Genomic DNA, 27430 nt, shown 5'->3' with positions numbered 1-27430 from the left:
TTGACCCGTATGTAAGATTTTTTTCCTCCCCGGTCTGAAAAAGAAAGGGTTAGTCTCTTATTTGGGGTCTCCGGGGTTCAAATATGCAAACCAACAGGTGGCGCCTAAGATAGTCAATGTCAATGTATGTGCAAACTGGAAGGGTTACTAGCAAAACTGGCTGTGAGAAAGGAGGCGATTGCGCTGCAAAGACCGACAATTTAGAGAAAATATTCCGCCTGTGTATGCGTCAACATATTTCTACAGTCAGAAATAAAAATGTTAGACATGTTGTTTGTTCAGCAATTACATTTTATGGTTTTACAGCTGCTGGATGACTTAAGGAATTGATTAGAACAAATCCAATCAATTAGTTTTGGCGTTTGCTGGCGTTAAAAAAAAAAGTAAATTGTATTTTATAAAATATCTTCTATATGAAAAAAACTTATTTTAATATGCATTTTCTTGCATCTGGATAATTCCAGTCACACCATAGCGACACCACAGCACCTCCCAGAGCCCACGTGCTAAAAATAAGGTCTGTTGGCCAGATCAGGGGTGTCCAAAATACGGCCCGTGGCCCATTTGCGGCCCGCCGGCGTGTTCAGTTTGGTCAGCGAGACGTGATGAGTTTAATAAGAAATCTGGCCGCAGGGAGATTTCAATTCATTTTAAAAGTCAACATGTACGCTGCTGCTTTGTCGCCATCTTGTGGACAAGACAAGTCATTCGGGTTTATGACCACTTATCATGGTTTGAATGAATCAGAGCGAGCACAGCATTTATTTATATGACTAAATGCAAACAACCTTTCCTCGTCATGGTGCAAAAAAAAAAAAAAAAATACAATCAAACCAACACAAAATGCCAACAGACATGGTCACACATCGCACAGTAATTTTTTTAAAACTTCCATGCACCATAACATTTTTTTAGAATGACACCCGTTTAAATCTATTCCAAGCATGATGATTTGTAATGGATAATGGAAGTTTGTACACCCCTGGTCAAAATTGTGCTTCAATATAGACCAGAAAAGACGTTACACATTATTTGTGTGCTGCATGTCAACAACTTGAGGAAACGCCACAGGTTGGACCATATGATGCCATAAATGTGGAGATAAATGAGTGTCTCCATGGTGAAAGCTGGTATACGCGCAAAATCCTCATTTAAATAAGGTTGTCTGCACCACTTTTGCACTTGTTATCAATTGTATACACCGTCTTAGTAGATCACCCGCAACACGCCCATTAATAATAGTATGTGCAATTTCATATTTAGCATGTGGTATTTGGATCTTCGTAAAACTGGCCCTTAGAGTAAATGAGACACATTTTCGGTGAAAATTCCCTTTATCGTCAAAAACTATCTAAAAAAACCCCTCCAATTTGCAGATGCAAATGTTTAGTTTGCTAATATGTGGGCATCTCCTGTATTTACTGGAGATCAGACTGTCCAATTCCAACTATCTACAAACAATAAATGACCTGAAGTTACCTTTAAATAATTAATTTTTTGTCCCTTTGTAGTTGCAATAGAAGTTGAGTTGAGTTGAGTTGAGTTTGTGTTTATTTCGAACATGCGTATATACAACATGATACATCACAATTTCCAGTTTCTCTATTCAACATGTTCAAAAAGGAGTAGGAAGAAGCAGAGCTTATTTAATCCTACCCCTTTTCCTTTACATAGCAGTTGCTAAAACGTTTGTTCAATTCCTGTTATCAATTTATTCACAATATACTCCATAAGTAATAACAATAAAAATACATAAATAAATAAATAATAATGAGTGAAGTAAGTTATATTTCATATGGTGAGATAAATAGGATTATCTAGAAAATGAATGGATGGATGAAATAAATGCAGAATGTTTATCATGGTTCTTCTTTTTTGTACTTTGTAAACACTTTAAGTTTGAAGAGTTTCTTGAAGTGGATTATATTAGTACATTGTCTGATTTATTTAGGCTGACCATACGTCCTCTTTTCCCTGGACATGTCCTCTTTTGCGGGGGTGTCCGGGCGGAGTTTCTTAAATGCCTCAAATGTCCGGCATTTTAAATTAGGGTTGCGTGTATTTTCAATGTACGTCCAGGGTTAAGTTAAGAAGGGGTTAAAAAAAACAAAACTGAAGGTGCGCGCACGTATCAACATTCGTGAGGGAGGGGCAGAGACACAGAGCGAGAGAGCTAGTGAGTGGAGAGAGACATCCATCCATCCATCCATTTTTCTACCGTTTATTCACTTTGGGGTGATTTGCGGGAAAAGTATTCGTGTTTTCGTCCTGGCCGTGACACATGGGAAGCAGAATGCACTGTGTGCAAAGCAGGAACGTATATATCTGTGGCTAATAAAGGGGCCAAAGATCTACAAGCCCATATCCACACTACAAAGCACAAAACAGCTGTGCAGGGCGAGAGCTCGTCTGCTGTTTTTTGTTTAAATTTAATTAACTTGTTTTGAGGCATTATTTAAGTTTAGATTATATACAAGAGGTTATTTTGAATATTTGTAACTCTGCAATTTTTTTTCCAAAACTGTGAATGTTACAGAATATAAGTGTGACTTATTTTGTTATACTGTCAATCAGTGTTGGCGTTAACGCACTTTTTGTGTCTTTTTAACGCATTGAAATCAGAAAGGGCGCAGATTATTATTTATTTTTTTAAATTGTTAAATTAAATAAAAACATAGAAAAAACTACCAGCAGTGGTAAAGTTTAGATCCATGAAGGAAAGAAGAAAGTGAATGAATGTTTATAACTGAATACATTTACATATGTATACACATTTGTTTTCTTTTGTATTATCTTTTTTAATGAATTAAGTAACGTTTATGACAACCTTTTTCCAAAACACAATATAGAATGTGAGATATAACAGGATAATGCATACATTTGTCATTTGTTTTCAAAACGCTTACAAAAAAGTGGGACCCCAAAAATTTACTGTGGGACCCCATTTTTATGACTTGATGGGGTCCCTGGCACCCCATTTTGAAAATTTCTAGTGCCAACTCTGCTGTCAACAGAGGATAAAAAATGCTTTATTTAAATAAATATATTATTTATAAAGCAACTTTGAGTATCATTGGCAAATGTTCACCTAGTCCAGGCCTTGGCGTGCTGCCCGCCTTGGCACGCATATATGTGTCCTCTTTTTGGGATTTCAGAATATGGTCAGCCTAATTTATTTGCTTCTTCGATTCCATAATTTAATTCCACATATTGATATACTGAAGGTCTTAAGTGTTGTACGTGCGTACAAATGTTTTAAATTACATTTTTCTCTAAGATTATATTTCTCCTCTTTTGTTGAGAATAATTCTTGTATATTCTTGGGTAGCAGCTTGTAGTTTGCTTTGTGTATAACTTTAGCTGTAAAGTATATTTGAGTAAGTACAGATAGTAGAGTGAAAAGGTGTTTACCATGACCATTAGTATGCAACAATCATTTCGCTATGTCACCATAAAGTAGCTTTTCATGCTGCACTCACTTGAACTGGCAGCTGCTACAGAGGCAAGGTACGGGTGACTGCTACCTACACAAAAGAAACACAAAGGGCTAAGAAAGAAATGAAAAATCTGGCACTTGAGCCACATTGTACCTTAAAGGGGTCATATGATGATTTTTTTTCTTCTACATTTAAAACACCTCCTTGTGGTCTACATAAGATGTAACGGTGGTTATTTGGTGAAAAATTTGCATAGATTTTCTTTTACAGACCTATTTTTGAGCCACTTTTTTGCTCCCTTTGAAAATAAGTAGTTTTGAGAGGTGGAGTTGTTAGATGTAAATTAACCTGTCCTCAACAACCCCTCACGCTGAGTGAGGGGTTGTTCTGTAATTTTTTAGCTTTCTTGCTTTCATTGTGCACTATAGACATCAGTGACCACCACCAGCCATATGTTTTGAGTGACTTTCCCCACAACACAACATCCCAGGTAATATAGTGAGACCAGCGGCTCACCGCGGTTTGTTGTCAACACAAAAGAAGGAGGCGATGCGGGCGGACGAGAAAAAGGAAGAAAACCCGGCTGACGTACAGGTTGGAACTACACGCTGGCTAAGTTTAAACTTCTATCGAGTCTGTGACTTTATAATGCTAGATCCTGGACGTATACATGTCTATATTGACAATAAAAAGCTTTACTATTATACAGTATATCATGTAAATAACTACGCTGCACAGCTGCTTCGAGTTGTAAACAATAGAGGTTCAAGCCGGTGATACAGCAAGCTACGCTACGAACTACATCACAAACGTAATAACGGATTATATTACTTACTCCTCCTTTGCTAAACACAGTAGGCACTGATCCAATTAAAAGTAGTTTTTAGGAAAATAATTCTTTATTTAGCTGCTATTGTCTTGCATTAGACAGCTAAGCTAGCTACAAAACAAATCGAGCTAACATTGCTAACGTCTCATTCACACATTTCTAACCTACTGTTATTAATTACCGTTTTATTTTCTCCTCCATTATCATAAATAGTAGACACCGACTCCACCATTAAAATTAGCTTCTAGAAAAATCCATCTTTATGCAGTTGCAGGTTTGTGACGCAGGAATCTTCGAAGTGGTTTGCACACAGGAAGAGCTACATCGTCCGAGTTGAAGGCACAAATTGCCACAAAACAAAAAAGTTAGCCTGGCACTTTTTACTTCTTCAGATGATAGTGGAGGTTTGAATAGTGTCCTGTGTTGGGTAAAACAGCCAATAACGGAACATTTTCGTTCTTCGAATCGTATCTTGGATGCGATACAGATGCGCGCACATAAGCTAAAAATGGCGGACACGTGCAAGGCAGTCTAATTCTATTTATACCATCCATCCATCCATCCATTTTCTACCGCTTGTCCCGTTCGGGGTCGCGGGGGGTGCTGGAGCCTATCTCAGCTGCATTCGGGCGGAAGGCGGGGTACACCCTGGACAAGTCGCCACCTCATCACAGGGCCAACACAGATAGACAGACAACATTCACACTCACATTCACACACTAGGGCCAACTTAGTGTTGCCAATCAACCTATCCTCAGGTGCATGTTTTTGGAGGTGGGAGGAAGCCGGAGTACCCGGAGGGAACCCACGCAGTCACGGGGAGAACATGCAAACTCTACACAGAAAGATCCCGAGCCCAGGATTGAACCCAGGACTACTCAGGACCTTCGTATTGTGAGGCACATGCACTAACCCCTGTGCCACCATGCTGCCTAGATTTATATCTTATATAGATAATCTGTTGTCAGTGTTCCAAATTTGTGAAGTCACCAATTGTGCACATTCCAAACAGCTCGTTTGGCGAAACTAGAAAGAAATACAAATATCTCCACAATGCCTCCATGCTTTTATTCGGGCTCCAGTACTCTGGAATGCCCTACCAGTAACAGTTAGAGATCCTACCTCAGTAGAAGCATTTGAGTCCCATCTTAAAACTCATTTGTATACACTAACCTTTAAATAGACCCCCCTTTTAGACCAGTTGATCTGCCGTCTCTTTTCTGCTCTGCCCCCCTCTCCTGCGTGGAGAGGTTATTTGGTTGACCACAGATGACGCGCTAGTTGTTCAAAGTGGACCCGGGGTGGACCACTCATTTGTGCATCAGTTGGGGATGTCTCTGCGCTGCTGACTTATCTCCACTCAAGATGATCCCCTGCTGGCCCCACTATGGACTGGACTCTCACACTATTAACTCGATTCACTCGACGTCCATTGCACCGGTCGGGTGGGGTGGGGGTCCCCACATCTGCGTTCCCCTTTCAAGGTTTCTCATTGTATCCCATTGGGTTGTGTTTTTTCTTGCCCTGATGTGGGATCTGAGCCGAGGATGTCGTTGTGGCTTGTGCAGCCCTTTGAGACACTTGTGATTAAGGGCTATATAAATAAACTTTGATTGATTGATTGATTGATTTAGAATTTTCGGGACTTCTGCAGATCTCAAATACACAACAGAAGGTACCAATAGGTAAGACAAGTTGGTTTTGCACGACAGGGCCCCTTGAACACTCAGCACCTTTGTGCACTCACTGTGGCGGCTCCAAAGTGGTGTTTCATAATGTTTACTTATACTAGGAGTGTTGACAGGTGTGATGATCCACAGTTCACTTAAGTGAGTCCATCATATGAGCAGCATGGCCGCTGTCATGGCAACACTTGTAACCACTTCCTGCACTCATACAAACCAAAGCCTACTCTAGCAAAAGTAGAGGTTGTAGTGACTCATTAGTGAGGCGACGCTTTGAGGATCTTCTGAGCGGATTGGATTATTAGGGCTGTCCAAGTACATGCACAATCCTCCACATGACATGCACGTATCCATCAGGGAGTAAACAAATCGTGAAATAATTTGTAGAGTTCACCTGCGTCTCTGACTCTGTGCACCACAGCACGAGCTTTGACAGTGGTGGGTGGTGGTGGCGGAAGGGGTGTGGTGGTAGCGGGAGACTGGGTGGTGGTGGTGGTGGTTGTAGGTTCAGGTGTCGTCATCGTTGTGGCGGTTTCAGGTGCTGTTGTTGTTGTTAGAGGAAGCGTTGTGGTAACCGCGGGGGCTTTGTCCTTTTGACCTGGGAGGAGATGACAGATGAAGGCAGTCGTATACAAGATGGATAAGCTCAGAGAAAGAGTCTACAGTAGTTTATTCTCTGTCATTTATTCTTGACATTCTCCAGGAGACTCACAGTCTTTTAACTTCCCATGGAACCTAAATGCCTGCCATACATGGAATAAGTTGTTTAATAGTGTGTTTGGCAGCTCCTATACTGCATGGCGAAACATAAACATAGAGATAAAGCACAGCACAGCAGTTTGTTGGTTGTTTCTTTTCGTCTCAGAGCAGGAAAGTTCACGTTGGGATCTGGGTTTGAATCCTGCTTGGGCATTCGAGTCGGACCCAACTTCCCTGACTTTGTGTGGTTTATTTCCAGTCTAAATATTTTGTTTGTTCAAGGTGGCGGCTGTCATAATTTAGTGTGAATAACAGTAGGACTGGGCTGATAACACATTTTGCTGGGTGATACATTATTGCAGATAAACGATATTGTCAAGATTATTTTGAGACCAAATTAAACACTAATGTAATCATAATACGTGTAATAATTTTGAAGTGCTGCTTTTTCTCCAGTTAGAAAAAGGGGGTCGGGTGTTCTATTTTCTTTTTGTTGTTGTTGTGATCACTTTCCAACAAATTTAGTATAATGGCTGGTTTGTCCGTGTTGATGGGCTCATCTTGCTCATTTGGTTTGAAAACGAAATATCCCGATGTAGCTTTGCAATCATCGTTTTGCCTCCTAATTCTTGTTAACCTACGGTGCTAAGTTCTCCCTAGTGACTAGCGAGTCTCTCTCATTGCAACATGTGCGTGTAAGCTTGCGGCCCCGCCTTCACCGACAGACAAAGATCGCTAAAATTTGTTCCATTTTGTCCACTAGCGACGCTGAGATCATTATTCGTGCGTTCGTTACGTCTCGTCTCGATTACTGTAACGTATTATTTTTGGGTCTCCCTATGTCTAGCATTAAAGATTACAGTTGGTACAAAATGCGGCTGCTAGATTTTTGACAAGAACAAGAAAGTTTGATCATATTACGCCTATACTGGCTCACCTGCACTGGCTTCCTGTGCACTTAAGATGTGACTTTAAGGTTTTACTACTTGCGTATAAAATACTACACGGTCTAGTTCCATCCTATCTTGCTGATTGTATTGTACCATATGTCCCGGCAAGAAATCTGCATTCAAAGAACTCCGGCTTATTAGTGATTCCCAGAGCCCAAAAAAAGTATGCGGGCTATAGAGCGTTTTCTATTCGGACTCCAGTACTCTGGAATGCCCTCCCGGTAACAGTTAGAGATGCTACCTCAGTAGAAGCATTTAAGTGCCATCTTAAAACTCATTTGTATACTCTAGCCTTTAAATAGACCCCCCTTTTAGACCAGTTGATCTGCCGTTTCTTTTCTGCTCTGCCCCCCTCTCCTTTGTGGAGAGGGGGGCAGACACAGATGAAGCGCTAGCTGTCCAAAGTGGGTACCCAGGGTGGACCACTCATCTGCTGACCTGTCTCCACTAAAGATAATCTCCTGTTTGCCCCACTATGGACTGGACTCTCACACTATTATGTTAGATCCACTATGGACTGGACTCTCACAATATTATGCTAGATCCACTCGAAGTTCATTGCACCGGTCGCCGGGGGGGGGGTTTCCCCACATCTGCGGTCCCCTCCAAAGTTTCTCATTGTCATCCCATTGGGTTGAGTTTTTCTTGCCCTGATGTGGGATCTGAGCCGAGTATGTCGTTGTGGCTTGTGCAGCCCTTTGAGACACTCGTGATTTAGGGCTATATAAGTAAGCGTTGATTGATTGATTGACAAAGATTGTGGATGACTGACAAGATGATTCCCTGCGTTCATTAAATTCTGCTACAACGATGCACAGAGTGAACCCTCAAGCAACCTGTTTGTTTTTGGATCTCACGATATTACTCAGGTTTGGTTTTAGAGGTTGCTAATGAAACTGAAGGCTTCAAATGTCACAAGTAATAGAAAATATAAACAGTATGCATCTAAATTGACTTGATCGTGTTTGGAGCCTTTCTGATCCTCTTGTGGTTGTGGCCCTAAACTACCACGAGAGAGTTAACTGCATTAAGAACTGGTGAAATGTGATTGCATTACAGTCATTATTAGGGATGGGCACCATAATGGCAACGCTGCCAAATTAACGGCAGTAACCACACCAAAACAAAAATAAAGTAACTATCGGTGCCTTTTTTTAAGGGTTGAATAAATCTAGACTCATCTGCAACAAGTGCTTGTTGACGATTTTGTGAAAGTAACGTCTTGTAAGTAATGTGCAGAGTCTGATGCTCTTTTAAAATTTCATTGCAGCCCTTAACACGCCGAAAAAGCAGCCTTCATAACACCGCTAGCACCGTAGGTAGACATATTGGTATATATGATAGTTTCAATGAGGAATGGGAATGACAATTTATGTATTGTATGCCTTTAGATTGAGCAGGTGTACCAAATTAAGTGGCTAGTGAATATTTTGGAAGTTTGCAGATAAATCACTGGATGCAGTACAGCTCAATTGCTCATTGTTTTATGTAATAATTAAGCACATATTTGTTGTATGTACCGGTACATTCTTTTAATTTAGCCTGTGCCCTCATTTCTCTTTAAAGGAGAACTGCACTTTTTTGGAATTGTGTCTATCATTCACAATTCTTATGTAAGACAAGCACACATATGTTTTTCTTCTTTTATGCATTCCAACTCGTAAATGCAATGGGGCGTATGGGAGTTGCTCTATTCTGCCTATAAAGCACTTAAAAAAACATCCAAACACCTCAATCAAGGTTTTATATACACACTGCAAGTATATATATATGTCATGTAGTAACAGGCGCATTCATAATATTTATGTATTTTGCTCATTTTAAGCATACAGCGGCGCATTAATTTCATAGACGCATCACAACTTTCTCTTTTTTCTTCAACTACAACACTGACTCAGTGCCGTAACTAGAATTTGACAAATACTGAGGTCAAAAATTGGTGGTCTAAAATGCTGAAATCATGCGCATCCCAACACCATATAAATATTGGCTTGAGAAACATAATGAATTGCCAGAATAAAAAATAAAATAATTTAATTAATATGATTAAGTTAAGCGTATTAAACAATTTTAGCATCATTAAAACCTTAATTTAAAAACCTTAATATAATATCATCTACGACAGAGTATTTAACCTTCTGCTTTGCAGAGTACTATTGAAGCAGGCCCCGAGAGCCACCGGAAGTCAAGGGGGAAATCTGTCCCTATACCCGTATACTTATCAGTGACAGAGCTTGATGTGACCAGGAATACGTTTGGGGTAGCATTTTATATAAAGCGCTTTGTCATCCTATAATTTACATTTACTTCTTTATGCAAAACGAGTCCTCATGCAGACATCATTAGGGACAACAAACATATTAAACATCACTTACTGTACAATATCTGCTCTCACTGAGATACCAACGTTAGGATGTTGATATATTCCCGTTTAGACGAAGAATGACTCATAATCCTCAAAAGCGTCATTCGCATGTCTTTCTCGCCATCTGCGGGTCTAAATTGGCTGTCAAAGTTGACCAACTTCTCAGCTTATGTCCAAGTCATTTTACTATCAAGGTGAGAGCAGAGGTGGGTGGTAACATGCTACATTTACTCCGTTACATTTACTTAAGTAACTTTTTGAAAAAATTGTACTTGTCAGAGTACTTTTAGTCCGTTACATTAAGTTTTATTCCGATCATTACATTTATTTACGTCATAATTATTTGTGATCCATTGGTTAAGACTTGCAAAGACGAATTCGTTTTGTCAACAAGCTTTCTTCATTTTCGCCAATCCAAAGTAACTTTAGTGACGTTTGACTCCATTTCACCAATCAAACGGAGCCTCACGGCGGGGATACAATCAGAACTACAACTACTGAGACACAGTGTTTGGATTTTTCACCGGGAAACAAGACTTAGTATATTGTAGGGATGTATCAATGAACAATATTGTTGATGACGATGGCTCTCGACTGTTAGTGTTACCCTTTTAAAATAAAATGACCTAAGAAACTGAGATTGATAACTGCACTTTGATAAACTCACGGCGGAATGACTCGTGCCACCTTGCAAGCTTAAATTGCCAACATGAAAAGAAGAGACATGCTAGGTTATTCCTCGTTAAAAACATTGTACCCCAAACTAAACTTATAAAATAAACACATTAAAGTATATATTTTCAAAAATAATGTTGTTTGTTTGTTAGATTGTCTATATGAAGAATATAATATATAAAGAATAATCACAACATTAGTAGTCAGGGGTGAAGGAGTTTTCCTTGTTTTACTATATTTTCCCTGATTTATTTATAGCAGGGGTGTCAAGCGTACGGCCCGAGGGCCGGATCAGGCCCGCGAACAGGTTTAATCCGGCCCGCGGGATGAGTTTGCCAAGTATAAAAATTAACCTTAAATTTTTAAATGAAAGAAACAACTGTTCTAAATGTGTCCACTGGATGTCGAAATAGCAATTCCTTGTATCTTTTTAGATGATGCTACATATGTAAAAATAAACCACATGATGTTAGTACATCAGTCGAGGAAAATGATCAAACTACATAAATAACATCCTGTAATTTGATTTTGATATAATTTTTTTATCTTGATAGATTGAAAATTAACATCAATGAGTTGACTGATGAACATTATCACATAATTTATTCAGAAAATATAAATAACGACAAATAAAGATAGAATACCATTAACCGCAACATGTGTGGGGAAAAAAACCCCATTATGATTTGTACATTTTCAGAATGTGCTTAATCTATTTAAAAAAAAAAACAACTTTATTTTTAAGTTATCGTGCCGTGATTTTACCAGTCTGGCCCAGTTGGGAGTAGATTTTTCTCCATGTGGCCCCCGATCTAAAATTAGTTTGACACCCCTGATTTATAGGTAAATTATTTATTTATTGCAAATATGTCACCTTTATGCCACCTCTTCCAGTCATTTTTTGTTAGATTATATTGGGTTGTTTTTTCATGGTTGTTTTTAAGTCAAATGCCTCAATAATAAGTGAAAGTACTTCAAGAAACAACTAGCTCGGGATGGTTTCCTGTTGGCCCCGCTGTGGACTGGACTCCCGCTGATGTGTTGGATCCACTGTGGACTGGACTTTCACAATGTTATGTCAGACCCACTCGACATCCGTTGCTTTCGGTCTCCCCTAGAGGGGGGGGGGGGGGGGGGTTACCCACATATGCGGTCCTCTCCAAGGTTTCTCATAGTCATTCACCGACGTCCCACTGGGGTGAGTTTTTCCTTGCCCGTATGTGGGCTCTGTACCGAGGATGTCGTTGTGGCTTGTACAGCCCTTTGAGACACTTGTGATTTAGGGCTATATAAATAAACATTGATTGATTGATAAAAGACAAAAAAGTGTGTATTAGAATCTCTCCTCTTACTCGTCTTCACATAGGTTGGTCTTGAAGGAACAAAGTCAAGGGTAGAAGGGTAGATGACTCCTTTCTTGGGCTTCCCCTCTACAACACAACAAACATTAGTTAATTGGGGGTGACCTCATATATTGTGTTAATTATGAAGCTCCGTTATTAATACCTGTGACAACAAAGGATTCTCTCCATTTAGGAAGTGACAGAGAGCGCACACCGTTGGAATTGCTGCCTTTGTACATGTTCTGACCCGCCATTTTCCTTACAATGACTTTTCCCCCTGAATTGGTGATAACGCCACTGTTGGATACAAAACCCGTATTGCATAAAAATTCCTGCTTCATCTTTTTTCAAATTTATTATCGTCTCCAAAGAGTTTACCTGTGGATGGCGGCATTGCAGATGCTGGAGATGGAGGCAAACACACCTGTGCCGTACACCTGCTGCTTGGTCTCCCTACATTGTGCGGGGCATTTGACTATGAATTCTGGCAGGCTGATCTTTCCCGCTCTGACGTCACACTCGATGGCCGGTACGACTATGAACAGAAGAGATGTAGATGCTTTTTTTTGACAATAAGCAATTGCTAAAAGGATTAGGTAATTATTCACTATGTAGTAAAGCGGATTGACAGAAAAATAATCAACAATTTCAACAATTGAGTCATTGTTATAGAAATTATCCAAATCGTTGTTTGGGATTATCCTGGATTACAATTTACACTAATTGATAACATAACTTTAGTTTTAGTGTTTCTAGCTACTGTGGTACAAAGAGTGCATTTGGGGCGCCGAATGTAAAAATGCAATCACACTTTTCTAACTAATACATTTTAAATGTATATATATATATATATATATATATATATATATATATATATATATATATATATATATATATATATATATATATATATATATATATATATATATATATATATATATATATATGTATATATAGACACACACATACACACACAAGTATATGTGTGTACATAATACATATATACATATATTTATATACATCCATCCATTCATCCTTTTTTTACCGCTTGTCCTTCTCAGGGTCACGGGGGTGGCTGGAGTTTATCCCAGCTGCATTCGTGCAGAAGGCAGGATACACCCTGGACAAGTCGCTACCTCATCGCGGGGCCAACACAGATAGACAGACAACATTCACACTCACATTCACACACTGGGGCTAATGTAGTGTAGTCAATCAACCTATTCCATATATATTTTTTCAATTTTTAGGTTTAGTATAATAATTAACATACATTTTCTTTTCTCACAAGTAGCTAGTTTTCTTCACATTTGAGGTAGAACTTAAATAATGTGTATAAATATTAAATCTAAATTTTAAATCACAATTTTATTTATACCTTTTTAATCAAAATTTTAAATTTTTATACAACATTTATATTTAACATTTACATTTAGATTTAATATTAATATGTATATTTGCCTTACACATTTATAGTTAACATTTATATTTAGATGTAACATTTATATTTAACATACAACATTTAGATTTAGATTTAACATTTAAATGTATGTTTTACATTTACATTTAGGGTTAACAATTATATTAATACGTAACAATTTTATTCAACATTTAGCTTTAGATTTAACATTTAGTTTTATATTTGACATCCACATGTAGTGTTAACAATTTTATTATGATGTGACAATTACATTTAACATTTAGATTAAAAAAAACATTTAGATGAAGATTTAACATTTGTATTTAACATTTATTATTTTTATTTCAATTCAACATTGAACATTGGATTTTTAATATTTATATTTAAAATGTAATATTTATATTTAACATTCAAATTAGATTTAGATTTTAACATTTACCATTAGATTCAATATTTGTTTTTAAATTTAAAATGTATATTTAACATTCATATTTAGATTTACCATTTAAATTAACATTCAACATAATATTAAGATTTAACATTTGTATTTAAAACATAAAACATATATTTAAATTCAACATTTATATTTAATACTTAACATTTATATTCCGATTTAAAATGTATCTTCACGTTAGATTACTTTATTCACAATTAGATTGAGATTTAAAATGTATATTTATCATTTAATATATATAGATTTACATTTAGATTTCACATTTAACAGTGTTATTTGACATTTATTAAATTTAGATTTCAAATGTATGTTTAACATTTATATTCACCATTTAATGTTTACCTCAAATGTGTAGAAAATGAACTAAATGTGAAACAAGTGAGTTAAATGTGAAAAAAGTGAGCTACAGTACATAATCTAAATATTTCAGCAAGAAAAGTTAGATTTACCCCATATTTTGAGTGTCCCATTTACAGTTAATACTGTATAGAAAATAACAGTAATACCGGTAACTTTATGGGAAACCTCTGACAAATTCCCAGCTGAGAAATAAATCAGTGGAAGCTTTTACTCCATGAAGTGATTTATACATTGAGCCGTTTGTCAAAGAGTGTAGCTCCAGGTGAAGAGAGGAATGGCAGCCATGGAGCGGGAAGGCGGATACAGCCACACGAACACTAACACAGAAATGACAGCTTTGTGTGCAGATGACGGGTACCTTGCTTGGGTTTCTTGCTCTTCGGTCCGTTGGGCTTGGCCTGACAAGCGCAAGACAGCAGGAGCACTGTGTGTGTAGACAACATGACAACAGTGTCTTTTTGTGTTTACTCCACATACTGCAGAGGCAGTGAGGTGAATGATACACTTGAAGATGGCAGGTGCAACACAGACATGCAGTGCACAACATAAACTACAAATGCACTCTTTTGAGACCGATTCAGGAGTTGCATTCAGGGGCCTACCAGGTTAAATTGGGGTCATAAGCAGAATTGTATTTGGAGCACCCTCGCCCACCCATGATTTAAAAATGTTTTCACACTTTTTGAATGTTACCTGGTAAGCCTGTCTGCAAAAAAAAAACCTTCACCTTTAATATTATTGAATAGTAATAATAAACCTATTGTGTACATCTAATGTGTCAACACAAACACATTATTCCTAACTCAAATTATCCACCAAAATCTACGCTGAGTATTAAAAAGATGACAGTGTTTCAGGTGCAATGACTTGGTGGAATGGAAATCGTTTTTACAACGTTGTCGTCTGCTCATTAAACTTAACAAACAAACTCAAAATACATAATTTTAATGTAAAAAGTACACAAAGTTGTACCTTTCTTTTCCTTCATGTTGCCCTCACTTACATACTTTGCCATTTGTTTGCAATAATTAAAACTATTGTTTTACTGTGTTCTTTCTGAAAGTGTACTGTTATTGTGTCAAAGGTCATGACAGCTCAGAAACTTTATCAAAACCTGCAGTCAGATGAACTTGCCCATGACGACGGTTATTTTGGCATTGAGAGAAATACCCTAAAGTATCGTGTATCGTTGAATCTAATCAAAACACGTGCGGCTTTTGTGCGGACCTGAACACACGCAACATTTCTTCAGTTCAAAAAGAAGAAATTGAGTTGAACCGAGGCATTATGCAGCCTGAGAGACTTTGTAGTATCAACTCAACTGCAACAATAAAATGCCTGTGTAGGGAATTGTGTGTGTTTTGGCATTAGTTAGAGAGTGTTAGTAAGTCTACTCCCTTTCCCATATTGGGTAAAAGTCTAAATCTGTAGAAGTGGTTGGACCTGTTGATTCATTTGCAAGGACATCCATGTATTGTTACATTCTGTATAGCTGCATTACAAAGCTGCCATAAAAAACATGTTTCTCACTAAGGCAGACGGTAGTCACTGACGTCCTCATCGTAATGGTGGTGTGTTGGTTCAGTGGGCCAACTATCCTTGGAATGCTCCTGTTGAAAGAGAGCAAAAAACTGAAATTTGTTGCAATAATGTAGACCCATGTTTGTATATACAGTACAAAGTGTTGGTGAAAGAGAAAACATGTCCCACCATGCACACAGATGTTTTCAGATAAATATTGGACCGACTCCTCAAAAAGTCTTACACAAGGGATGTAAAGATATGAACATGTCATATCACGGTTATCGTGTCCAAAATTATCACTGTCAAACTTATCATTGTTGCGGTATTGTTGAATGTGCAAAAAAAGTATTTATAACCACTGAAATATTTTTAACCAAGTTAGAAAACCCACTATTTTGCATGTTTTGTGTTTCTTATGCTTCACTGATAGTGTTTTAGTCTTGGCATTTTATCTGTTTCAATGGCTAAGTGTTTATTGTTTTGAATATTGGTTTGTACTGTAGCACTTTAAGATTTATTTCAATGAAAAGTACGAAACAAATAAAATCTAGTATTATTATTTATTATTTCTGCCGGACGTTGTGGCATCCTACTCTGTTCAACCGTCCTGTGACGCACCGCAAAAACACTGCCGTCTCGTATTCTTCTGACTATTATGCAACCCAGCTGGTTCGGTCACCTGCTTTTATCCTATTCCTTATGGGGACACGTACTCTGGTCGTCAGCATGACAGACTTACCATATTTTCCGGACCATAGGGCGCACCCGATTATAAGGTGCACTGCAGATGAGTGGGTCTAGTCAGGTCTATTTTCATACAAAAGGCGCACCGGGTTATAGGGCGCATTAAAGGAGTCATATATATTTATTTTTTTTCGAATTGAAAACACTTCCTTGTGGTCTATATATCATGTAATGGTGGTTCTTTGGTCAAAATGTTGCATAGATTATGTTTTACAGATCGTTCTTTCTGACAGTTGCTTCAGGATGCGCCGTTTTGTGGGCGGTCTTATTTACGTGGCTCATCTTCGGCAGCGTCTTTTCTCCGTCATCTTTGTTGTAGCGGTGTTGCGTGCAAGGACTGGAGTGGAAGAAGTGTCAATAGATGGAGCTAACTGTTTTAATGACATTCAGACTTTACTTAAATCAATAACGGAGCAGCATCTCCTCATCCGTGGCTCACTAGTGCAATAACAACGCCGGAAATGTGTCCCGTGAAAAACCGTCCGACCGGAACTCTCTAATAACTAAAGTTCCTTGGGTGAATAATGTAAGCTCAGGAATTCAGGTATGTTTTAGCGCTTTCATGGCGAGTTTACTGACAGATACACTACCGTTCAAAAGTTTGGGGTCACATTGAAATGTCCTTATTTTTGAAGGAAAAGCACTGTACTTTTCAATGAAGATAACTTTAAACTAGTCTTAACTTTAAAGAAATACACTCTATACATTGCTAATGTGTAAATGACTATTCTAGCTGCAAATGTCTGGTTTTTGGTGTAATATCTACATAGGTGTATAGAGGCCCATTACCAGCAACTATCACTCCAGTGTTCTAATGGTACAATGTGTTTGCTCATTGGCTCAGAAGGATAATTGATGATTAGAAAACCCTTGTGCAATCATGTTCACACATCTGAAAACAGTTTAGCTCGTTACAAAAGCTACAAAACTGACTTTCCTTTGAGCAGATTGAGTTTCTGGAGCATCACATTTGTGGGGTCAATTAAACGCTCAAAATGGCCAGAAAAAGAGAACTTTCATCTGAAACTCGACAGTCTATTCTTGTTCTTAGAAATGAAGGTTATTCCACAAAATTGTTTGGGTGACCCCAAACTTTTGAACGGTAGTGTATAAGTAAGAACTTTACACTACTTTGAATTAGAAATGGCAACAGCGTAGGATAAATGTCCCATAACAAGAAGATAGAGAAAAATAAGAACTTTATCGACTACGGTGTCGGTATGGACTACAATGGCGGAAGCGCGCAAATTTTCAGGACTTATGCTGATCCCAAATACAGATCAGCAGGTACCAGAAGGTAAGAAAAGTTGCTTTTCCATAATATTGCGAAACAAAACGCCGGATAATATGTCTTACCTTATACACACACCATAATAATAGCACAGTACAATCCTTAAAGTGGTGCGGCTTCATAGCTACCAAAGTCGTACTAAAACATTTTGATAGATTTTTGAGCGCAGTGTGTAATGTTCTATATTTTCAATGGAACATGTAACATTTTGGTGTTGTTTACTTGAGTCATATTGCAGTCTACATGTATCTCTTATGTGTGACAGCCATCATATTGCATTCTACACGTACTGTATTTCTTATGTGTGACTGCCATCTACTGGTCACACTTATAATTTCACCATGTACCAAATAAAATAGCTTTGAGGTCGGTAAGCACAACCAAAATGATTCTGTACATTAGGCGCACCGGGTTCTAAGGCGCACTGTTGAGTTTTGAGAAAATGAAAGGATTTTAAGTGCGCCTTATAGTCTGAAAAATACGGTAGGCTAGCTAGCTCTCCGGCCAGCGCACTGTTGAAGTCGTTGGGGAGTGAGGTTTACTAACATACACAAGGCCCAGCCACACTGGCTGGCCTCCGTGACAATAGAACGATCACTCTGGTCTAAGAGAGCACAGCTTGGAAATATCTTAGTTGCAGCAACACAGCGTAGTGTTTATATAAGTTTAAACTGGGGTATGTCTTTTCTTAATGGGGGAAGATGATAATGTCTCTCTGATTGTTGTGCGAGGACACACTATTGCTGCATATCAGCTGACCTTGTGGCCGCCTGTGCAAGTTGAACAATCGTGTCCCAGAATTGACCCCTGAGGAACCCCACAGGTCTTTTGGTCAGAGACACAGTTACCAATTTCGACTAAGTACGTCATGTGATCAAGATAGAGATTGAACAAATATTCTCACCTAGTTTTCTAACCTCTGTAATAAGATAGTATGGTTAACTGTGTCAAATGCAACGCCCAGGTCAAGGAGAACTTTGCAAAGCAGACTGATATTTTGCCGGAGTCTTTGTTCACAAATGCATATCATTTATCACCTTGACTAGAGCTGTTTTAGTGCTGTGGTGGGGCCTAAGGCCTGATTGGAAAGTATCAAACACATGGTTATACAGGAGAAAGTCACAAAGCTGTTGGTATACAACTTTTTCAAGGACTTTGCCCAAAAATGGCAGGTTTGGTATGGGCCGATGTTTGTTTAGCACTGTGACAACAAGATTACTCTTCTTTAGAAGTGACTTAACGATGTCAGTTTAAAGACCTTTGGAAATGTTCTAGTCCACCTACAATCCAGTGCATTTGGCTGGTGTGAATACTTTGATCTGTGCTTAAAGGCCTACTCAAACCCACTACTACCGACCACGCAGTCTGATAGTTTATATATCAATGATGAAATCTTAACATTGCAACACATGCCAATACGGCCGGGTTAACTTATAAAGTGCAATTTTAAATTTCCCGCTAAACTTCCGGTTGAAAACGTCTATGTATGATGACGTATGCGCGTGACGTCAATCGTTGAAACGGGAAGTATGCGGACACATTCAATCCTATACAAAAAACTCTTGTTTTCATCTCAAAATTCCACAGTATTCTGGACATCTGTGTTGGTGAATCTTTTGCAATTTGTTTAATGAACAATGAAGACTGCAAAGAAGAAAGTTGTATGTGGGATCGGTGTATTAGCGGCGGACTACAGCAACACAACCAGGAGGACTGAGAGATGGATAGCAGACGCGCTAGCCGCCGAACTCACCTTAACTTCCTCCGTCTCTGGGCCACCGACCGCATCTGTGATCGGGTGAAGTCCTTCGTCGCACCGTCGATCGCTGGAACGCAGGTGAGCATGGGTGTTGATGAGCAGATGAGGGCTGGCTGGCGTAGGTGGATAGCTAATGTTTTTACCATAGCTCTGTGAGGTCCGGTTGCTAAGTTAGCTTCAATGGCGTCGTTAGCAACAGCATTGTTAACCTTCGCCAGGCTGGAAAGCATTAACCGTGTAGTTACAGGTCCATGGTTTAATAGTATAGTTGATTTTCTATCTATCCTTCCAGTCAGGGGTTTATTTCTTTTGTTTCTATATGCAGTTAAGCACGATGCTATCACGTTAGCTCCGTAGCTAAAGTGTTTCGCCGATGTATTGTCGTGGAGATAAAAGTCACTGTGAATGTCCATTTCGCGTTCTCGACTCTCATTTTCAAGAGGATATAATATCCGAGGTGGTTTAAAATACAAATCCGTGATCCACAATAGAAAAGGAGAGAGTGTGGAATCCAATGAGCCAGCTTGTACCTAAGTTACGGTCAGAGCGAAAAAAGATATGTCTTGCACTGCATTCTAGTCCTTCACTCTAACGTTCCTCATCCACAAATCTTTCATCCTCGCTCAAATTAATGGGGTAATCGTCGCTTTCTCGGTCCGAATCGCTCTAGCTGCGTTGAAAACAATGGGGAAATGTGAGGAGCCCTTCAACCTGTGACGTCAAGCTACCGGTACAGGCAAGGCTTTTTTTATCAGCGACCAAAAGTTGCAACTTTATCGTCGATGTTCTCTACTAAATCCTTTCAGCAAAAATATGGCAATATCGCGAAATGATCAAGTATGACACATAGAATGGATCTGCTATCCCCGTTTAAATAAAAAAAATTCATTTCAGTAGGCCTTTAAGTTTGGTATATTTGCCTTGATTGGAAGATTGGAAGACTTGCAACAACTGCCTCTGAATGTTTAGAATGGCTTGAAATAAGACTGGAAATAACCAACAATGACACTCTGGAGAACAACGTTCTATTAACCTAACGTTACATTTAGGTAAGGTTATAACCAAAAACAAAGATTAATTCTTAAACAAGTGTCCCACTTGAGTGCATTGACAAACAACAAAGATTATCTGGCTTGTTTGTAAGGACTACAAATGAGTCACAATTAGAGACTATGCTTCAACAAAGATAGATTTGATTGATTAGCTGCCTTTAAAACAGATGCCCTCTTTTGTTTGACACGAACCACTTGAAGGTAATGCCTGCTTTAGCACACATTTATTTTTCTGTGGTGTCATGTAAACAAGAGCAAAAGTGATGTCATTCCAGAGAGGAGGGTAGTTAAAGTGTTGATAGGGAGTTATAAACAGCCTAATTTCTTCTGCTTGTCACCAACATACTCCTGGATGAACTCTCTGTATGAGCCTGACTGTGCCTCCTTACTGCAGAGGTGTTGACTGAGCACGCCCTGTTAAGGCTGGAATGCTTTACCTCGCACGAGGGCAGCTTCTCATCACACACAGGTTCAATGTGACGCAGCAGGAACATGTGACCATTCCAGGACCACAGTCACACCGTTGGTTCATTTTAAAACGTATTACGCCATTATTACATCTCGGTCATGGATTGAGAGGAATTCGAAAATTTCTCTCTCTTGTTTATCGCGGATAATTGGTACCGGACATGACCGCGATAAACTAATTTCTGCAAAATAAGAGTATTAGTAGTAAATCAATTCTTATTACAAATAGAGCAAGAAAAACGGTTCACAACCTTCTAAATAAGTTTTTAAAGCCTACTAAACATTAAATAACACTCACATATTCACCTTTACATTTACATTATAGAACAGTTTATTGTATTAGTAGAACACTTGAGTGTGTTCTACTGTAGATTACGGTACTCACCGGTACCCCAAAGGATCCTTCAAGCGTCATTGCTTTACGGCTGTTGCTCGGCCACTACAAAGCGGCCACAACATGGAAATACTTTGTCACATTCTTCCTCTATGTTAGAACTGGGTTTCCATGCGCTGAAACCTCGGTGTGTGTTGTTTTGCAAAAACTTGGTCAACTTGACACTTCGGGCTACGAACATTAGCTTAGTTGTTAGCAATGTGTATCTTGCATTGTCATTCCTCTGTGATAATCCGTAGCCCAGATCATGTTTTTGTTTACATTTAGAATTCCCTTGTTTCTGTTCAGCACCCCTGTTTGTGTTCCTCGTTGCCATGGGTGCTGATTATGTTCACCTGCCTCTGGTTAGTGGTAGGGACGCTCACCTGCTCCCGTAATATGTCAAGTATGCGGCTAAAGTGTTAGTACAAAAAGTAGCAGCACTACTAATTTTTAGCATCATTTGAAAAGTCCACGCTAGAGAATAAGGAGTGCTTGAAACTCCGCATGTCAACATCTCTGTATGAAAAAAATAGTCAACAACAGAAGGAGATAACGTCCGCAGTAACCTACCACATAGCGAAGGACATACACTATTTGATTTCCTATTATGCAGCTAATTTTAATTTTACAGTTTTTGAAATATCTTGTGTGACATCATGCACAAAAGTGCACTTTATTTGTTTTAAAATATTGTAGTGGTGTTCTGTACAAAAAGTGCACTTTAATTTAGTGTTGTTTTGATATATCACCTTAGTGACATCATGCACAAAAGTGCACTCATAGCTTGTTTTAAAATGTCTCTGACAATCTTGCACTTTCTGTTTTGAAATGACATGAATGGTTGTGCCACTGCTTAATAACTGTGTAATAAATACAGTTTTGGTCAATTGACTTAGTTGTGATTTCCCTCTCGGCATGAAAGTTTAAAATTAGCGTATATTAATGCAGTATGAACAAGAATGTTTTAATGTAGACACATAGAATCATCATGCTGGTGTGATTATATGCATCAAGTGTTCATTCAAGGCTAAGGCAAAATATCGAGATATATATCGTGTATCGTGACATGGCCTAAAAATATCGAGATATTAATAAAAGGCCATATCGCCCAGCCCAACCCTTAACCCAAATATATTGGTGAATATATCTTTGATTGCCACAACTCACCAACAGAAAATACTACACTGTAATACATATAATACATAAATAAAAGTTGCAACTCTTAATTTAGGCCCCAAACATGTAGAATTGGCTTTAAATAACTTTTAACTACATCGCAGATTTTTTCAAATCTGCGATGTAGTGAAGCCACAGCATTTGAAGCGTTATGTAGCAAGGTACGACTGAAAGGAGATTAATAAATCAGGAAAGACAATAATATCCACACAGTGGATGACGCAGAAGCCAAAGGAGGAGCCATTTATGCATATTGTTCAAAATTAATTATAATACATTTTGAATATATAATAGTAAAATACAATATATTAACCATATACAATAAAACAATAAAAGATGCATAAATAATCGATTTATAATCGCATTGTAGCCCCTAATTCCCAAAGAATCACACTTTTACTGAATAGTGATACTGTATGGTATCATACAGTATAGTTGAAATGTGTTGCTTAATATTTACGTCATCCCCATTAGACTGCCAAAAGCTGGCCTCCTGTTCCTCTGTTGAAGCGTCAACGACTCCAATTAATCCATTTTACACATAATTTTGCTTCTTTAAAGCATCCACAATTCCTTACAGCCCAACAATTTGTTTACAAAGCACTGCATTATCATTTTTCAATTATTTAGTTATTTAATGTCATCTATTTACAGAGCTCTTCTCCCTCATGCCGCTAATATTCTTGCAAACTTCCGAGTTCTCATACTTGTGTTGTCATACTATCTGTTTTCTTGTTTAGCTCCTTGCTATTTACAGTGCTCTCTTTGCTCATGGCGTTAATCTCCTTGAAGACTTTTCAGTTCTCCTTCCTCATGTCATTCAACACCACCATTATCTCTCGAAACCTGCCAGGTTGGAGTATAAATAGTTGGGGTTTTGGCACCAGTGTCTAGACTAGATCTGACCAATCTTCTATGAGCATGAGCTGATGAAGCCTACTTGGATGAGAGGCAAACGTCTTCTAAGACAGTGTTTTTTAGCTATAGTGCGTAGAGGACCGCCAAAAAAAATATCTGTTTGCAGCGGTACTCAATTCTACTACACTTTTTCACCACTTGTGGCAGTAATGACAATATCAAACAAACAGAAGAAGTCTTGAGCTAACCTAATAGTGAAGTTTCTTAAGCGTAAAACTCATGGCCAAAGTGGTGAAGCTGTATTTTCCTTTGTACTTGCATTTTGTTGACAGTTTAGTTAAGACACATGTTTTTTAATTTACTTTATTTCAGCACAACATTAGTGTATGTAAATTAATTTTTTGTCAGTTATTTTGTGAGTCCTTTCTTATGCAGTACATTTGGTTGGTACTTATTTTACTAATCAGCCTGACCTTAGTGTAAGGTTTGAGGTGTGTACTAAATAAATATTATTTGTGATCAACACATAATTTCCTATTATTTGACAAGATAGTAAACTGTAAGTAATTTAAATACATTGATACGATTACAATTTAAGAGAAAGATCTCTATTTCAGTGTTAATATTTGAGTGAGCCACAAAGTCAAAAAGATTAAGAACCCCTGTTCTAGGACAAACTGAACAGTCCTGTTGCGACTGATTGAATGCCCTAAGAATACCTGCTTACTAGGTCTCTTCCACGGAATACTCCTCTGCACTTATTCCAACACAACACTGGTAGACAACATCTTTCTAGCGATTATCAGCAATCAAATTTTTTTGTTTCCGGTGAGTTAGTGCTTCACATCAGATGGTATTCAAGCTAGTGGTGTAAGCTAAAACGTCTGTAGTTATGGTCAAGATGTGTCTGGAGAGGTGCCAAAACAGTCAAACAATAGTTTTCACTGTCTGCGCACAGGAAGTGACATCACAATACTTAATCATTTATACTCTTAAGTATCTCCAAGCTTCTAACAGTCACACTTTCCCTATTGAACAATTCCTTTACTTCTTCTTTGTCTTCAATGTCCCATGCTCTAAAACAGTGTTTCTTAACCATAGGGCCAGGGCCCATTGTCAGCTGTGGTTTGTAAAGTCATACAGAAGTTTCTTAACCGCAAAAATTTTGACTAAAGTTGTGAAGCTGTATTTTCATTTGCACTTTAATTTTATTGACAGTTTAGTTAAACATATTAATTATTAATTTAGTTGATTTATTTTAGCACAACATAATTGTAAGTACATTTATTTTTTGTCAGTTATTTGTGAGTCCCTTCTTATGCCGTATATTTGAATAATACTTATTTTTCTAATCAGCCTGACCTAACCCTAGGATTATGTGTTATATATATATGTGCCAAAACATACTATAGCATGTTTTTAAATTAAGAAAAGTCATAAAATGCCCTTTCATGTACACATACTTAATATACAATACAACCACACCTCATTTACATCATCACACGAAGACAATACATGCTTTTGTTCATATCTGTCATCATTTGTAAAAACAACCATGATTTTAACACACACACCTCACAATTTACAATAAAAATGCTCTCATGGATAAATATAATACACTTTAGGTTGATGTGTCAAACATAATGCCCACCTTAGTGACCGTGTGAGCAGCTTTGATTGCTCCAAAGCCACTTTTTAACTTCAATTGTGAATGAAGAGTCGTATGTTAGACTTTTCAAGTTTGTTGTGAGGTCGTTCCATTCCTTTATGGCTTTATATGAAAAGGCTGATTGTTGATTGATCACCCCCTGGGAGGTGAGGGGAGGGGAGCAGTGGGCAGCAGCGGCGCCGTGCCTGGGAATAATTTTTAGTGATTTAACCCCCTATTCCAACCCTTGATGCTGAGTGCCAAGCAGGGAAGAATGCTTGTATGAGCTTTTAAACATAACCCGTTAACTGCTGCCAATCAATGGAGCCCATCTCAGCTGCTTCGGGCGGAAGGCGGGGTACACCCTGGACAAGTCGCTATATATATATATATATATATATATATATATATACATATATATATATATATATATATATATATATATATATATATATATATATATATATATATATATATATATATATATATATATATATATATATATATATATATATATATATATACTGTATATAAATATATGTATATATATACATATATATATATATGTATATTCTGTATATATATATATATATATATATATATATATATATATATATATATATATATATATATATATATATATATATATATATATATATATATATATATATATATATATATATATATATATATTTCCATCCATTCATCCATCCATCCATCCATCCATCCACCCATTTTCTACCGCTTGTCCTCAGTGAATAAAATAATATTATGTTATATTAATGGGATGATAAGCCTATTAATAAGCCTTCAAAAGATCAACTGAGGGAATCTACCTTCACATAAAAACTGATTAAAACCCTCTCAACCTCACTCGTCTAAAAGTCAACACAGGAGTCAGGCCATTTGTCATCCTTATTTCCACATCATTTACTACAACTGCTACTACCACTACTGAAGTTATTACAGTAATATCATTTTGTTTTATCAATATAATAAATTAAAATATGTTTTTTTTCTTGTCTAGGATTATAACCTCATTGAAACTGTAGGGGTTTTCTGATGAAAAAAAAATCTAACATGACAAAAGTCTGTTCATGATTCAAGAAGTGTAGAATTCTACAATTTCCATGATTAATTCTGACAGAAATTAGATAAAAATATTTCTTTAACTTTATCACACAATTATTTATACGACCTTGCTCAAAATGGCACCTAATCCCCTCTGGCACCTGTGCAGCAATTAGAGCCACATCCTAAAGTGACAAGCACCTATTCTGAACTCAACACCTTGACACTTTCAAACATGATATACTACCTTAAAGGGGAACCACACTTTTTTGGCACGTTGCCTATCATTCACAATCCTTATATGAAACAAGCACACATATGTTTTATATTTTTTTTATACAGTCTAACTTGTAAATACCCCTCTATTATCAAACTTTTCAAATTACGAAGTTTTAGATCAGGCCAAATATACGTCCGTGTGCGAACTATATCTCCGTGTACGAACGCTTCATTCAGTCATTCATTTTGTGTCACGCCTGCAGACAAAAAGCAAGGCGCATCACTTGTTGCCCAGGACTCTACTAGTCACTTCTCAGCGTGTTTGCCTCTTGTGTGTTTTTTCCCTTTTTGACAAATTTTGTCCAATTTGCTAAGTCAATATGAGACCAGTGTGGAAAGAGGGAGGGAATCACTATGAAAACATTTTTTTAATAAAAGACTATTTGTGAAGTGTACAAGTATGGAAGAATCGATGAAGCAGGCTTCGTACCACAGCAAGTTTTAATTGTGATGAGACCTGACTTTTCAGGCAAAATATGGCAAAACAGACTTATTTCACAGTGGAGAGAACAGATACTCTCGCTCAGCAGCGTGTCCTTTAAGGAACAATACACACACACACAGCCACTCCCCCTGCCTCTCGTTCTCCCTCCCTGTCTGGGCTCCTTTCTTTCCAATGCTTCTTTTGCAGATGTTAATGTATGTATAGTAAGTGGATTTTACTTTTTTTTTTTTATATTTTAAAATGGTATTAACATGGTTGTTAAATTTAAGGATTGTTGTGATTTCTGACTGTTTGTGAGGGCACCATAGTGACTTCTCTGTGTGTGCATACAGAGGACAGCAGCTTTTTGTTTTAGCTTGTTAATAAAGAGAAAGTTGATCCATCACCCTTGTTATGTTTGATTAAATTTATAGTACTGTATAACAACTTATACAGTACCAACATAAAAGTTGATTGTAAATTAGGGGCGGGACATGGATAAGCATTCTTGCTTTTTTCCCGTATCCCTTTTCGGTGGGTGTC

General features: G+C 37.8%; 1 protein-coding gene across 7 annotated transcripts in view; it reads right to left on the bottom strand.

The window, feature by feature from the left end:
* vit (vitrin) overlaps positions 1–27430 on the bottom strand; it is a 102361-nt gene that overhangs the window by 49540 nt on the left and 25391 nt on the right. For 6 of the 7 annotated variants that reach the window (XM_062058502.1, XM_062058505.1, XM_062058503.1 and 3 more), the window contains exons 2-8: positions 15748–15827; positions 14576–14641; positions 12362–12518; positions 12147–12280; positions 11993–12070; positions 6346–6549; positions 3480–3524 (exon numbers count right to left, since the gene is read on the bottom strand). In XM_062058502.1, coding sequence (XP_061914486.1) covers positions 3480–3524; positions 6346–6549; positions 11993–12070; positions 12147–12280; positions 12362–12518; positions 14576–14641; positions 15748–15778 — 715 coding nt within the window. In that variant the 5' untranslated portion in view covers positions 15779–15827. The remainder of the gene's footprint in view (positions 1–3479; positions 3525–6345; positions 6550–11992; positions 12071–12146; positions 12281–12361; positions 12519–14575; positions 14642–15747; positions 15828–27430) is intronic. The other variant, XM_062058504.1, reaches the window with a different exon arrangement.

Source organism: Entelurus aequoreus, linkage group LG09 (genome assembly GCF_033978785.1).
Source record: "Entelurus aequoreus isolate RoL-2023_Sb linkage group LG09, RoL_Eaeq_v1.1, whole genome shotgun sequence".
NCBI classification, from domain to species: domain Eukaryota; kingdom Metazoa; phylum Chordata; class Actinopteri; order Syngnathiformes; family Syngnathidae; genus Entelurus; species Entelurus aequoreus.
The sequence above is the reverse complement of the archived record's forward strand: the minus strand, read 5'-3'. Positions and strand labels throughout refer to the sequence as shown.